We start from the raw sequence: 15,745 nt of genomic DNA, 5'->3' as shown, positions 1-15,745 counted from the left end.
AGCCAGACACATACTTCCCAAACCAAGAAACTTTGGGTTTAGATACCTGAATTTATCACTGTGGGCTTCTTAGCAAAAAAAAAAAAAAAATCCTCTGGTACAGTTGAATAAAGCTCTCTTTTGAGTAATTGTGCCCAGTGTTGAGGAAGGATTTTGCTGTGTATTCTGCTGGCCGGATGAGCATGGCTGCTGTAAAGTTTGTGTGCATCCTTAATTCTTTGCTGCGCAAACTAGCAGGTTTTTAAATAGTTTTGCCTAAGAGTGGACTATTTTTCTGTTTACTGGCATTGGAAACAATAGTCCTGTAGCATCCAGTGGAACGATCAGTTGTCTCATGTTAGAAGTTACTTCAGTAGGATTAAAATGCTCTAATGATATTGGTCTTAATTCCCACTTCAATAGGGCTAGCAATTCTTACCTTTATGTTATGTGATCTCTTTTTTTATAGCCTGTGATCTGCTTTGTGTTGGGGGCAAAAAACCCTCAAAAACTGGAAGGCAGTATTTTAAAAGCTGTTAAACTTCCTTTTCCTATTTTTCTTCCCAATGACTGCTTTTTCAATGTATGATGCTAAGGCACTAATAGAACCCCTATTGGCACCTAAAGTTTTATAAGTACAAAAAGAAAATTCTTTCCCCATTGAGATATGTATCTATTAACATTTCAAAATGTATTGCTGTAAGCAGCAGTCAAAGAGCAAATAAAACTGCAGAGGGAAGAATTCTGCAAGAATAGAATATGGCTGAGGAAAATTTACAAGTCAGACAAAATTATTTTAGGCAAGATCCTGCTGGTTTGTTTTTTTGGAAACAGCAATGAGAGCTGTCAACATTCAGGAAATGCTCAAAACAAAGTGTGTGACTTAACTTCAATTTCTGTGTGAAGATAGACACATGAGTTATTTTTAAAAGCATGTGAATCTCCTCAGAGAGCCTTGTTAAAGAATGTGTTCCACAAACTAGACTCTTACTCCAGGGTGTTTTGAGGAAAACTAAATGTCTTGGCTTAGATGAATATTTCCTGAATGGAAGATCTCTATAGGTTAAATTCTGACAGACAAATAAAACAATTTTGGGATGAACTGGTGGAGTCAAGCAGCATTGGAGGACAGCATCAGAGTGGAAATAAGGCTCTCAGAGGAGAGGAAAATTGCTAAGTACTGAGGAAGAACAAGACAGAGAAAAGCAAAGTTGTAGAATGAGAGAAGGAAGCAAAATACCTGAAAAGAAAGATGCTGAAGTAATACCAGGGCACAGAGTGTAGAAGAAATTAAGCAGAAACAAAAATATTACTAGCTGAAGTAGGTTATGTTCTGCACTGTGCTTTTTGATAGCAAGGGTTTCACAACTGTCCAACTCAGATGGTGCCAGGCAGCAGCTTTGTAATTTGGTGCTGTTGATCAGGCATATGAAGTTTGTTGTAAGAATAAGAACCATCTCACAATACAGCAGAGAAACCTTCTCTGCCCCTTCCACATTTCTTCCCATAGGTTTATGTAGAAGACAAAAGAAGCTCACGGGATGTCTGGGCGATCAAGCCTCATACATGTCACATGCATACTGACAATTTAAATGTCATCTTGTGAGTAGTATCTAGGAATACATACCACCCAGACCCTCCCACCAACTGCAGCCTGACTACTGTGAGTTATGAAAAAAAATCTCTTGGCACCACCACCACTTACACAGTTCCTGTTGTTTGTGAGCTATAGAATCCGTGGCATATTTCACGTTCTTTCTACTGCAAACAGAAGTATGGTTATTTGCATTTTAAATGAAATTTCTACCAATCCCTGAGTGATTCAAATTTGTTGGAAGTAAGGCTATACGACTTGATTGTTGTGTTTTGTCTAAGTAATTACGAATTTTTTTCAGTCATCTTCAAACCCGTAGATGTTTATGAGCTTTTAAAAATAATCTTGTATATTTACAGTGATTTGTTTTGAATGTGTTACTTTTTACCTCAAGGCTAAGCTCCACAAAATGCTGTAGCCTGGTTTTAATGAAGACCTATCAAAATATCTGACTTAAATGGTGTAAGAAAGGGAAGTTCAAACTGGATTTTCATTCATGCAATCCTTCAGCATGGACCTTGTTTGTTTGTTTCCTCTGTTCTTTCATTTAAAAGGCAGTGGCTTTTGCCTAGTCCTGAAATAATACAGTGTTTCTTACATTATAACCTGTAGTTTGCTCATACTTTGGGTCATCAGACAAGAAACATCTATATTCTAAAGGAGATTCTTGAGCTAACTTGCTAGAACTGCTATCTGACATTCTTTGGCAGCTCTCATTTTTCTAGGTTACTATTCTTCTTGACTATTAAAGAAAAAGGTACAAGGCTGCATTGATTCCCATGCTTTGTGTGGTCATGTGGATGTTGCTATCTCCAACTTAAAATGATAACATTTGATGGTGTAAAACTTCAGTGAAGAAAGACTTGAAATATTGTATATAGATGGGACTCTCAATTCAGACAGTATGTGTGTTTGAATACCACAGGATTTTTAGTGGTAATTAAGATGCTTGCTTGTACTATCACAAAACAGTAATGCAGTAAAACTCAGACTGGTGGACCATAGAGCTTGAACAAAGTATAAGTTAATATTTGGACATGAGCTGGCAGTGTGCGCTCACAGGCCAGGAAGCCAATTGTGTCCTGGGCTGCATCCTAAGCAGTGTGGGCAGCAGGATGAGGGAGGGCATTCTGCCCCTCTGCTCTGGTGAAACCCCACCTGCAGTGCTGCATCCAGCTCTGTGCTGAGGACCCCAGCTCTAGGGTCCTCAGCACAGGAAGGACCTGCTGGACTGAGTCCAGAGAAGAGACACAGAAATGGTCACAGCTGGAGCGCCTCTCCTATGAGGAAAGACAGAAAGAGCTGGGGTTGTTCAGCCTGGAGAAGAAAAGGCTCCAAGGAAATTTTATTGCAGCCTTTCAGTACCTAAAGGGGGCTTATAAGAAAGATGGGGACAGACTTTTTAATAGGAACTGTAGGGACAGGATGAGGGGCAGTGGTTCTAAACTAGAAGAGGGTAGATTTAGACTCGATCTAAGGAAGAAGTTCTTTACTGTGAGGATAGTGAAACATTGGCATAGGTTGCCCTGAGAGATGGTAGATGCCCCATCCCTGGGAACATTCAGGGTCAGGTTGGATGGGGCTCTGACAGCCTGCTGCTAGTGAAAGATGTCCCTGCCCAGTGCACAGGGGTTGAACTAGATGACTTTTGAAGGTTCCTTCCAACCCATACTATTATATGATTTTAAAAGGAGATATAGTTGTCAGTAACGTCTTATAAATAAATAAAAAAACTTGATAGCCTTTAAATTTCTAGCCTGTTCTAATCAAACTGTGATTGATTGACAGTAAGCTATTTGAAATCGCAGAACTAAGATTTTGCTTTTGTGTAACTCGCTACAGTTGGGATCCAATTTCTCTGGAGAAGTGGCTAAGCAATACCGTCTGCCCAAGTTACTTGAATTACTTCAAATCTCTGCCTTTGTACTGTATTGCATTTTTTCTTTTTATAGTCCTTAACCTTGTTTGACAGTAATGCTGTCATTCTAATATAAGTGTAGTCTTTGAAGCTTTTGTGCAAGCAGTTTCAGATCTTCGTTAAATTTTTTTGTGTCTGTGGATAATGTTACCCAAGGTGTCTGGGAAGCACAGGTTTGAAGACTTGCTTCTATGACACAAAGGGATTTCTAGTTTAGTTCATGAAACATACTGAGTATCCAATTAATGTGGTCAGGATGAAACTAAGCAGCAAAGAGAAAGCTTTTCACTTTAGTTAAATATTAAACACCAAAGGTGTTTACCTAGTGAACATGCAAATAAGTTGGCATATGTGCAAGGGCCTGAGAAGGCAGAACATAACCAATATGGACCCACATGTGGGGCCAAGCCAATGGATGTAATAAAAAGAGAAGAGCTGAAATAGCAGAAGTAAGAGAAGCTGAGTTTTTAAGACAAAGGTGGCTTCAGGAAGCATCTAATCTCAGTAAAGGAGGCAAAAGGTTTTGTTCATTAAAATAACTCACTGAGAAAACATCTATTGTAGATTAAGTTTGTCTTTTTCCCGAAAAACTAGTAAGTCTTTTCTTCTGTATGTTTCCCTTCTTTCATAGGGATTGGACAGAGGTTACTTTCATGTAGGAAGGAAAAAGCTTCCAGAAGGGAAAGATTCAGCAGCGTATTTTCCTGTACCTTATGACCTGCCACCAGAACAATATGGAAGCAAAGGTAAGGTGTGACTTCAGAAGAAAAGTAGGCTTGTATTCTACATAAAGCAAGCTAGTTGAGTAACTCTGAGTCAGTTGAATACTGCTGTGTTCCAAGGATTTATTTTAACTTTTTTTGTGGTGTGATTATATGCGATGTGATACCAGTTGCACATTCTGCTTGTGACTTCAAAGAAAGCAACTGTAAGGTTCTTTATTTTAATTTTTTTCTTTATTGTTTAAGTTTTGGATCAATAACTTCAATGCTAGTTTTTATTCCTCTTCTGTGATTCTTATATGCATTAGGAAAATAGATATTTGTTATGGAATCAAAATGGTTTTTTGCAGAGCTAATAGGGGAAGGAGTGTTGAAAAGGGAATGTTTGGAAGACAGTAGGCATGAGCTAAAAACAATCCTCTGGAAGTGGAATGTGAAAGAAATACTATCATGCAAATGTGAAAGAATTGCTGTAAATGAGAAGAAAGAAGGGTTGCTTTTGATCCATTCTGTATTTCATAACACTTGAAGAGGTGTACAAAATCTCAACTGTCTCGGTTTCTGAGATTATCTCTAGAACATGCAAATAAGGAAAGTGATAAGTAAGTGTGGCTGTGGGGTGGTGATGATGGCTGAAAAATATAAAAATATATTGAGGATAATATTGGTGTGCAGTCTGCAGTATTTGGGAAGAGAAAAGTTTTATATTTTTGTTATTAAAACTAATGTCAGAAGATTGTAACTAGCTTCCTTTTTGAGAAGCCTTGGTCTAAGAAAGACAGCATCTAGCGCAGAGCTTGATATGGGAACACAGATAGTTTATAGAAACTCAGATGTTTGAGTGAATCTTTGAACTAACAAATGATGTGGAGAGAAAGAACATTTAAAAGCTAAGGAGTCAACAGACTTTATAATAGCATCTTATGCAGTAAATAAAAGTGAAGGCACAGGGTGATTGAAGCTCTGCTGCAGGATCGGACTATGAGCTTGATGCTTCTTCCTGTAGTTGAAATAAGATGGCTTCACCAGCATATTCGTCATTAGGTGATCTGTAGTAAATACCAACCATGAGGTTTCCTCTGTTGGCTTGACTTCTGTTTTTCACCTGTACACTTTCACTCATTCACTTTTCACAGCTCTGTGTAGTCAATCCACTTTTCTCTATAGAGAGGAAAGCCCTCCGTCTTCTTTCCTTCTGGACAGCTTATGGCTATTGTCTGTAGTGTCATGTGATTCAGGCCACTAAGTTTCAGTGATACTGATTAGATCTTTCTAGCTGTACAGTGGTGCCTAGCACCTGTGTGTTATCCATGCTGTGTGCATTCCTGTAGAGCCACATCAGCTGAGCCATTGACCATGTCACTTTTTTAGAGGAGCAAGCCCTAATTGCTTTGCAGCATTTCACAGGTATTTTCCTGTTGGTTCCTAATGCAGCAGCAGCCCTTGGCTCTTACATGTTGCTCAAAACTCCATCCTCTTCCACTACTAAGTCTAGACTGAAGCCTTTGCTTAAAGTTCTGGCCAGCTTGTTGACAAAGAGGCTCATGCCCCACTTAGGTGAATCCCTTCAGCTTCCAACAAGCCTGGCTTCTCATCAGTAGACCCATGGTCATACAAATCCAAACCTTAAATACATCAACAGCTACACTGTCAGGCATTCACCTCCTCAATATGATGTGTGCTCTGTAGCTTCTGTAACTTGGAAAGATTGTTCTGCACTAAGAGCTTACTACTTATCTAGAAGACCTCTTAAGTGGTTTCAGTTTTCCCAGGGAAAAAATAGTTGTCCAGTGTAGAAATGATAATGCGAACTGTTATGTTGTTTTATTCAGTATAAAACACGCTGTTTGAGTACTGTTACTGTCATGTCAGGGAGCTGTGGGGAGCTGACATGAAGGGACTGTGCTGGGCTTTTGAGCTAACTACAGGGTAAGAATATACTACAACTGGATCAACTAACTGTTGTGCTCTGGGATATGTATGCACTCTCTGCTTGTTAACTACTGCTCAAACTGATGGGTTTAGGAAGGTTTTTCTGAGTGGTCATACTTAAATTTTTGGAAATTTTAAAGCACAGATTAGCAGAATCCATGTATGTGTATTCTCAAAAGTTTCATATCTTCCATGTGCAAAAATGTACTGGTGTAGTTAATGTTGTCCTTGCTGTAATTCCAACATGTAACCTATTGCGTTAGTGAGTTTTATGCCTATTTCAACTAACTGTAAAGACTCTTTTCCAAATAACTTTTTTCACTTTCTGCATGGAAAACTTACTTCTCTAGAGAACTGGTTTGACTGTAGTTCTGGTTTTGGGTCCTAGCTTTCTGCTGGGATATGCACAGATGTCAGAATTCAGGTTTGTCTAGGCTTTGGCAGTGGAAGTGAAGTTAGCTGCTTGTGCCGTTTCATGTCTCTTCCCTGAATATTCTGTTTCAGTTCAGCGGCCTCCTGGTGGAAAAGATGTTTAAAGAAATCCCATGTTGAGGGATGGGCTCATAAAGTAATCTGTCCTTAACAATACAGTTGTCAACTCCCAACTCTCTGGAGAGTGATATAAATAGATGTATTTTAATAGTCTTGAGAAGCAAAAATGCAAGTAATTAGCCTTTCCCCAAAGAAACCATATTGACTGATCCTTATAATTGAAGGAGAAAAGGCTCTGGGGGATTTTCCATGAACTTAGATTCTCTAACCATGGGAAAACAAAGTACATGTCACTTTCATATAATCAGAAAAATCCTACTAGGGGCAGGAGGAAGGAGAAGTGGGTAGAATAGTGAAGAGATGGTCCTGAGCAGGGCCATGCATTTGCCATGCAGAGTTCTACTTAGAAGATTACAAAATTCAAAAAAATAAATTGTTTTTTCCTGTACTTGTACAAATTCTAATCATAGATCAGATATGCTTATGGAACGCTATTATTATATAACGTAACAAAATGAAAGAAAAGTTTCCTAGTTTGTGGAAATAATTTAATTGCAGAGATTCTTTGTTATTCTGTCACAAAGACTTTGTCATATTAATTGGTGTTTATCACATTGGACAGAAATTCAGCATGGAAACAGTTACAGTGAAATAAATGCATCTTGAAAAGTAACAAAATATATCTCAGGACATACAATGATAAATTTACCAGCAAATGATGTAAATAATTTGTCTGGTTTCAGCCACAATAATTCATGAGGTTGATCCACAATCTTTTAAAGTCCATTAAGTTCAACAGTAATGAAATAATTTGGCCTCTGCCCTACTTTTCTTGCACCAATATAACAGGGAGGAAAAAGATAAAGTCTTGTCCTACTTTGCCTGGTTTGCCTCATTAGTCAGTAGGTTTCATTCTAAAACTTAAGTTTTAGGCAAAACAGAAAAATTGGGTCTCTTGGAGACACAGTCAAGAAGATTTTTCTTCTGGTTGTTCTTCCAAAGATTTCTAAGGAGTGTAAGTTGAGATCATTGTGAGACAGATAACTTCCTGGGTTTGTACTGGTTTTCTCTCCTTGAGAGATGGATTGTCCCTCACTGAAACGTAGTCATAGGCTAAGCTGTATTCACTGAAGGATTCATTGATGTGTTTTAAGATGTCACCTGTAGGGAAATTATAATGTATTATCTGTGTGGCACATATTTAAAATTTTGCCATTGTTTTTGTTTAGTTTTCAGCTGTATTTCAGGGTTGCACGGTGATATGTTGTACAATATATGAACAGATAAACTCTACCTGCTTCTGTTAGCCAGAGTCATTTGATCTCCCTGAGTGAACAAAGAGTAAAATTTAACTGAGTCTCAAACCATAGCTGGTAGCAGCATAGTCACTTGAAGTTGCAATGGGGAGTGTGTAAGGTTTCTTCTGAGATGAATCATGCCAGCAATATTTTTAAGCACCTTATTTTGACTACACAGGATGATTAAAAAAAACTCCAAAAAACAACCCAACCACCCAATCAAAGCTACCAGCAAACACAATAATGCTTGAAAAATATGTTTGGATCTAAAAATAGCTAGAAAATAATGGATTATATGATCAATTAGCTCAATGAATAGAGAATCTATGCTTTACATGTATTGTAAAAATATATTGTTGTTGTATTATAGTACACTATTTTGGGCTACTTCATTTGGTGTTTTTCCTAGTGAGTTGCACTTAAACTTTTTAGTTACAGGTAAGTGTGATGAGATTTCTGTTTAATTGGCTCTGTTTTCTGCCTTTTTAGGGAGACCTCAGCAGGTGAAACATTTCTCTGCAGTATTATTCTGCCAGATTTTAGATTTAGGTATCTTGTGTACTTAGTATTCTTAAGCACTATTGAAAAGGGGATGAACTAAAAATAAATCTATCAGCAGCTCTTGAGTTATGACTGGGTTACAAGCAGGAATTTATAAAAGCTTTTTCTGAGCTCTTAGTTCAAAATGCTCTGAAACCTTTTAAACCCTCTGGAAGAGAGCCCTATAAAATAGGGGGGTAAATGCATTTTAAAAAAGTTGTTTCTCATTTAATTTTCTCTTAAGTGTATATATTTAGATCAAAGAAAGAAACTATTAGTTGATTAGTACTATATAGAAGATGAATGTGTATGCAAGAAAATAAGACAGGTTCCAACTCAGTTGCGATGAATCTAAAGTTAGAGTGAAGCTACATATTAGTCTGTCTACATGCCAGTTCTGTGAATTGCCTTGGTTGTTTTGCCCTTTGTTGAAGATTTTTCCTGAATGATTCTCACAACTTGTAAAAATGTATTAAGATGTATTTCATTCTGTTCCAGTGGGAAGATCTGTTTTACCTTGGGTAACTGGGGGCTAAAGCTGTCAAATCTCATGCTGGAAGAATGGTGGGGAAATGAGATGAAAATTATCTTTAATACAAGTTCAAGCATTGTGCAGGAATTGACAGTCCACTTAACAATTCATTAGTTCTCTAGCTGAAGTTTTCAACCTCTGACAGCTGTGATTTTGTTAAGGTTCTTTAACATATCTCCCAAGATCAGCTCTCTCCCTTGTGAAGGGCCTTGCTCACTGTTCAGTGTTCCATTGCCACACTTGCATGGAAGAGCAAATTGACCTTTTTCTTGTAACTTCAGATATTCAGTGCTTGATATTTTTTCTGGTTTTCAATGAGTGGGAATTGGGAGTATGGTGAAATTACATTTGGTAAATATTTATAGTGATTTCAGGAAACTATACTAACACTGCATCTCATTTATTACATATAAACTATCGTGCTGGATAAAAGGAAGAAAGACTTCCTGGCATATTTGCTTCCAGATCTGGTAGGTTTAGGTATTTGTGTTTAAACTGTTACCTAAAGAGTTGAAAGAATTTTCATTTATCCTGCTTTGTGCTAGTGACACAGTGCTTAAAAGAAGAGATCGGTGTTTTGTCCAGAAAAGCTATAGGAATTCCTTATTACTCTGGGCTCCCTCACAGGGACCTGCTGTACCTTAGGAGGTCATATAAGTTCTGGGAAAATGTCACTGTGTGTGGTCTCTACCATTCTCTGACCTTTGTTTCTTGTTCTAAGTTCTGGAATGCTCCACTTTCTCTGTCAAGTAGTTAAAATATTTTTTAGGAAATTAAGAAAGATGACTTCTGGGAAAGTAATTAATGTTTTTCAATGACCACCTTTTTTTTCTACTTAATGTTGCAGAGCTGCATGAAACCTGTGTACTTTGTAGGGTTTGAAAGAACTAGACTAGCAGCATCCTCTATGAATTTTTAGAGCAATTTAAGTACTTTCAGTGTGCTTAATATGGTACAAAGTCTTCGAGAATATCCTTTCTTCTTAGTAGATGACAACTAGAAGCTAGTCCTGTTTATAATGATTCTAATAGATTGAACAGAAAATATTTCACTTACTTAACATTCAGAGCAATGGTAAATACAAATCTGAGTATGTTTAGAAGTTTAGTTTGCAGTTTTTCAAGCAGCAAGTGTATATTGTCACTGTAATTCATATCCCAGGATGTGGAAGCTGGGGTTGGAACCAATTTCATCTGTGTTGGTATCAGTTTCCTTCCTCAGCCGAACCAAAAGCATTATTATTGACTGGTAAACCTGCAGTTTGAGTTTGAAGCTCTCATAATGTAGCTTGACATCAGACATGTCCTCAGAGAGCCTCCCAGAGTCCGAGTGTAACACTTGAGTACACTTGTTCTCCCAGCTGTTTATAATGATTGTGAAGAAGTGAACACTTTGCATAAGAAGAAACTTGAGTTATAGAGTCACTATTTAGTTTGGCCACTTCTATGTAGTGTTATGATCAGGTTGCAGATTTGAAGACCAGAAGGAGCCACTTGACTGTCCGATCTGATTTGCCACATGTTGCTAGCCAACTTATTTGAGCTCAAAGCTTATGGTTGGCTCAGGGAGATGTGCTTCAGATTATTAGGTAAGAGCACTCTCATGACATGGCAAATTCACCAGATGGTCAGTATTTTGCTTCAATAGTTGGTCAGGTCAAGAATTTTAAAATGTGGTTTCGTTTGGGTATTCTTTTTCAGGGTAGATATATGATGCCCAGTCTGGTTTTGGAACTTCTATGTGATTTGAGCCATCTTGTGCAGAGATTTGTAGTTGAAGTCTGAGGAAATGTAACAGTATGACATCCTGACAGGTCAGAGTTAAGGTTGCATAGAGGACTTTTACCTGGGCATTTTTCCTTTAGACTATTCTCAAATGCTTTAAATTACCAGCACAAAAGAGTTGTATTATGCAGTATATACATATCTTGCATGTTTCCTTGCTGTGGGGAATAACATGCATATTTTACATCTGGCAGTTTTAAAATAAAGAATAAGATCACTCCTATTCTGACATGACAAAGGCCCTCATTAATTTTTAGCAGATAACATTTGTTGTGTGCAACATGTACATTACTGACTCCTTTCGTATTGCTGTTTTGAGCAATTGCAGTTGATCACCTCCGATAGTCAGCTGAACAGCAGAAGGCCATTTGTGGACAGAGATGTATCTTTAGGGCAAAACATTTAAAGAATAAAAAAAAATTATCTGGTAGCCAACAGTACTACTTAATATCTAGATAAATAAACTGTATAGATGCATCAGTCTCCTGAAGGCCTCTGTAGTTAACCAACAGATTCAGGCTGTCATAACAGAAAAGACTATTACAAAGCTAAGATACTAAGGTAAATGAAACTTGCAGTCCCAATGCCTTAGGTTTTAACTTTTGTATTTTTCAAATTGTGTACTGCTTAGTGTCTAACTCTGAAGCTTCTTGTAGCCTGTTAATTTCTGCTCTCTCATGCTAGGTAGACATAACAAAGCCTCCCCAGGCCTGCTCTCCAAGGACACTCAGACCATCCTAGGCCCAAAAAGTATAAACCAAAAGCCTTTGAGAGGGGGGCGAGCTTGGGGAAATTACATCATTAACTGATGCTTTAATTGGAGAATTAACCCTGATATGCAAATGAACCAGACTTATAAAAGTGTGGAGAACTCATGACTTGTCTTCCCTCTTGGGGTCCATTTTGGCAGTAGCCTCTGGACACCCCAGGGGGGTACCTCTGAAGGCCTTTCAAATAAATACCTACCTTTATTCCCTTATTCTTATCTAGCCTCTGTTTTTAGGTGGCCACTTCAGGAATCAGACCAGCAATATAATTTGAGAGTTCCTTGGAAGGGAAGCTGAAAATTACCCACTCTGGTGTATGGGAAACATGCACACAACAGCCTATCTTACTTAGCAACATATCTTTATATATAAAATTGCTTTGTGCCTTTGATAGTACTCAAATTTTTATCTTCTTGTAGAATCTTTTAGATGAGTACTGCGATTTTGTTGTATAACATTTTTGTTGTATAACATTATCTTCTCATTGAGCTCCCATCATCACATCTCAGTTGCAATATTGCTATTACCTCTCTTACCAATACAGGTTGTTTGCTGTAGTTGAGGAATTTGACTTAATTTGTGATTTAGATATTGCACAGTTTACTGACTGAGGAAATCATCTGTTCTGTGGAGGGAACTTGAAACTCAGTTCATAAGTATATCAAGGGGTTTTTTTATAACAGTTTGGGGGAGGGCTCAAGTATCCTAAGTGCAAAATACTTCCTTTTTTTTTTTTTTTTTTTTCCTCATCACACCAGCACTTTGAGAAACAAAGCAAATCCTGTGTTTAAAACTGCAGTACTGGGTTGTGCTTCTCTTTTATTTCCCAAATAAGTGGTCATTGTCGTGGCCTTCAGAAATCATTGCCTTGTTTGTGACTATTAATATAGATCCCACATCTATTCCCCATCTGCCTTTCCTCCTTCTTGAGATCTTTAAGTAAAATCTTTAAGATTTTTGCATTGAGAGGAGCAAGATTAGTTCCTTTTCAAATGCCGTGCTCATCCAGAGGGAGGGGACAAGAGAGACTGAAGTGTAGTGTGCACCTTTTGCAAATGCTTAAGGAGAAGAGCTTTCCAGATTGGTGCAGCGGGGAGTGAGTTTGCCATGTTAGAATGTGTATGTAGAATGACTTGAAGAATGCTGGTTACTGGTAACCTTTCTATATATGTGAATACTTGTTGCTTTGAAGCTACCTTTTTCAATTAAGTTTGAGGTAAGAATCCAGTCTCTGGATTTAGAAATCAACCAGGAATGCTCTCATCCAGATCTCCACTTAGAGTGCAAAAGACACTGTAGGAAGTGGATCACAAAGATGCTTTTCATTGTGGTTTATACTTTACTATTCAATTGCATGTTCCTGGTTTTGACTGTACTGTCGTCTGTCATATTTGAGAACATGAAGGTTTGGGGTGGCCTGTCAGCATGGATTCTTTAAATGATTATCAGGTGTTAACTCAAAAAGAACTTGTCTTGTTCTCCAGAGCCTCTCTGCCTTTAAGTAAAATGTGGTAGTCTATTCAGTTGTGAGAGAATGTTCAAAATCTGAGTATAACAGAAATAGTGCCCCGCCTGAACTTTCAGATAATGTTTAAGTAGCAGTGGTACTGGAATGGCCCCGTTTATTTTACTGAGTCCTGACTCTAGTGCTGGAGTTTTGCTGCTTGTACATGAGGCAAGAGCAAAGCTGTGGTGCCAGCTTAGTAGATAACACTAACTCCAGTGAGGTGCAGTCAAGACAAAGTTGGGGTATCAGAAATGAAGCACTAATCTTGAAATGTGTGGAAGGTAAGCATGTTAAGGACACTTACAAAAATTATTTAATGGGGCTTTTATTTCCTCCTCCCAAGAAGATCAAAGGAATTAACTTTGAGAAGTTTGGCAGTCACTTTTGTGTGCGACAGTAAGCAGCTACTGTCATACAGTATTTGTACAGAGCCATTGTCTTTCTCTTGCTGGTAATGATGAATAACCTTAAATTGGACCTGACATTTTAAAAAGAGTTGAGTTATAATTTACATCAGCAACAGTTCTACACATGACTTATTAAAATACTATCAGGTGTTTTATAAAATCAACAGCATCCCATCAACGGAACAAAGTTCCAAGTACATTAATAGCTACCTTGAGACACCTTTATTTAGATAGCCACAACTAGAAAAAACTAAATTAGGTATTGAGGCCTCTCAGCATGCTTTAAGGAGATGACTGAAGTTATTTCTGTACATCTTGAGTTTTCCTCTGCCGGCATGGTTTGCTGAATTAAGCAGAGTAACTGCCAGATGGTAGGGAAGTAGGGAAAATGAATAGGTCGAATTTGCATAATGTACTCTTGAGTGACAGATTCCAGTGCTTGAGTGGGACTGGATTTATTCTGATGTCATAGATAGAGGTCAGTATCTGAATGTAGGTTTGAAATCCTCAGTGCTTTCCCCAACATTTGCTTTATTCTGTACCCATTTTTTTAACTGTTAATGTTTACTATCTGGTAAGGTACTCACCTAAAATACGAAAGGTACACATGACTTTCCAGCAGGAGACTGGTAAAAGAAGCTTAGGGAAGTAGTGGTGCTGTATGTTTTTTCTTTTTAAGAGATCACTCAAAGTCTAGATATCCTGCAGTTGAGCCAGAAAACTAGAGAGCTTTCTTGGCAGTGCACTCTGAGTTAAGTGCTATAGTTTCTTCTGGTTTCTGATGCCTCTTATTTTTTATATGCTTTGAAATCACCTGTCCACTGTAACAAAAAAACAACCAACTACCCTATTGCCTGCTTCCTGCTGTAAACAGACACTTCTTAAAACATTTGCATAGGTGGGATATGTTTCACTGCAACATATGGAACCTACAGTACCTGCATTGTACAGATTAATGTCACTGTATTCCTTCAGTGCTCTTTTTGTACATGGAGAGAAGAAGCAGGCTGGATTTATATAAATTTCTTAATTGAGAAAACTCAATGAAAAAAGATTTGAAGGGTTTTTTCTCTATTGCAGTAGGAGTAGCCTGAGAGAAGTAGAATAATAACTTGGATTCCTAGAACAGCTGCATTTCTGCCACACGTATGGTAGGAGGAAGAGCATAGAGCAGGTTGCAGAGCTAGCAGTTAACTCCTGGTGTGTTGCCTTTTTTTTCCAAGAGTGGGAAGAGCTTCTGTATTCTCAGAAGTGGGAGGGAGGGAACTATGTGGTGCAAACCTGTTGCTCATCTGAAGATTTAATGTTTGAAGAAGTGAGGGGTAAATTTGAACTTTTCAGAGGTCAGGCAGTGTCATTCTTAGGTACTGAATTCTTACTGTCCCTGTGAAAAATATTAATATGTTACAGTGCTTATTTATAATTCCATTGGATTAAGAGAGATGCAGCACAAAACTTGCTGGCACTAGGCCAGACCAAATTTGTCTGCATTACTGTACTTGTATATTGTCTGAAGTACAACTCTTATACAGCTGGAGAGGAGCATGTTGGGTTATAACTATATTTAAAATAATATTTGGGGGGAAAGCAAAGCCTTCTGAACACTCTGTATCTTACAGTTAAAAAAAAACTGAACAAAAATTTCCACGAAACTGAAATTGCACATGATTTTATATGAAAACCAGTGGGAATTTTGACCTTCCTCTTCCTCCAAAGGGAAAAGAGGAAGAGAACCAAATTTTGCATTTGATAAATGAATTTGTCATTACTATGTTTTTGTTTTGGTTTACAGATCAACCATGGATTTGGAATATTCCTTACACAGATGCCCCTGATACACATGGAAATATGTGGGTTCCATCATAAATGTTTCTAGTACTCTGTGACATTCCTCTTGCTGACCCTGAGCCTGCCATGCTACTTGAAAAACTAATTTCTGTTCTGTAAGCTATAATGTCTTCTATAATGGCTGATTTATAGTTGAAAGAAACATTAAAATGTTCATAAGGGAGAGATTCTTGGAGAATCTATAACTGTATTATTACACGTGAACCTGCATTTTTGAATACCTTTTTATATGCTTTTTCTTTACTGTGGTTTGTAATACGGTTTTCAAGATGAGAACTGTTCTCAGAGTGTCTCTCCGCATTTTTAGCTGTAATTAATTTAAAAATTACTGGTTTTTGAGACTGTCAGTTGACTCCAGTAGCTGGAATAAAAGTTGTTATATGTAAAATTTAAGTAAAAATAAAGGCAATCTTGTTAATACCTTT

At 37.8% G+C, this 15,745-nt stretch overlaps 1 protein-coding gene across 2 annotated transcripts in view; it reads left to right on the top strand.

Annotated features, from left to right (window-relative positions):
- Window positions 1-15,745, top strand: part of TDP1 (tyrosyl-DNA phosphodiesterase 1) — a 44,137-nt gene extending 28,392 nt beyond the window's left edge. The window contains exons 15-16 of one of the 2 annotated variants that reach the window (XR_004240700.1): window positions 1,490-1,642; window positions 4,123-4,210. Coding sequence is in view for 1 of the 2 variants with exons in the window: in XM_032111587.1 (XP_031967478.1) it covers window positions 4,123-4,237; window positions 15,265-15,338 (189 nt within the window). In the remaining variant the exon portion in view is untranslated. Of the gene's footprint in view, window positions 1-1,489; window positions 1,643-4,122; window positions 4,238-15,264 lie in introns of those variants that run through there. The other variant, XM_032111587.1, reaches the window with a different exon arrangement.

This window comes from Corvus moneduloides, chromosome 6, assembly GCF_009650955.1.
Source record: "Corvus moneduloides isolate bCorMon1 chromosome 6, bCorMon1.pri, whole genome shotgun sequence".
NCBI lineage: Eukaryota > Metazoa > Chordata > Aves > Passeriformes > Corvidae > Corvus > Corvus moneduloides.
This window is presented reverse-complemented; position numbering and strand designations above follow the sequence as displayed.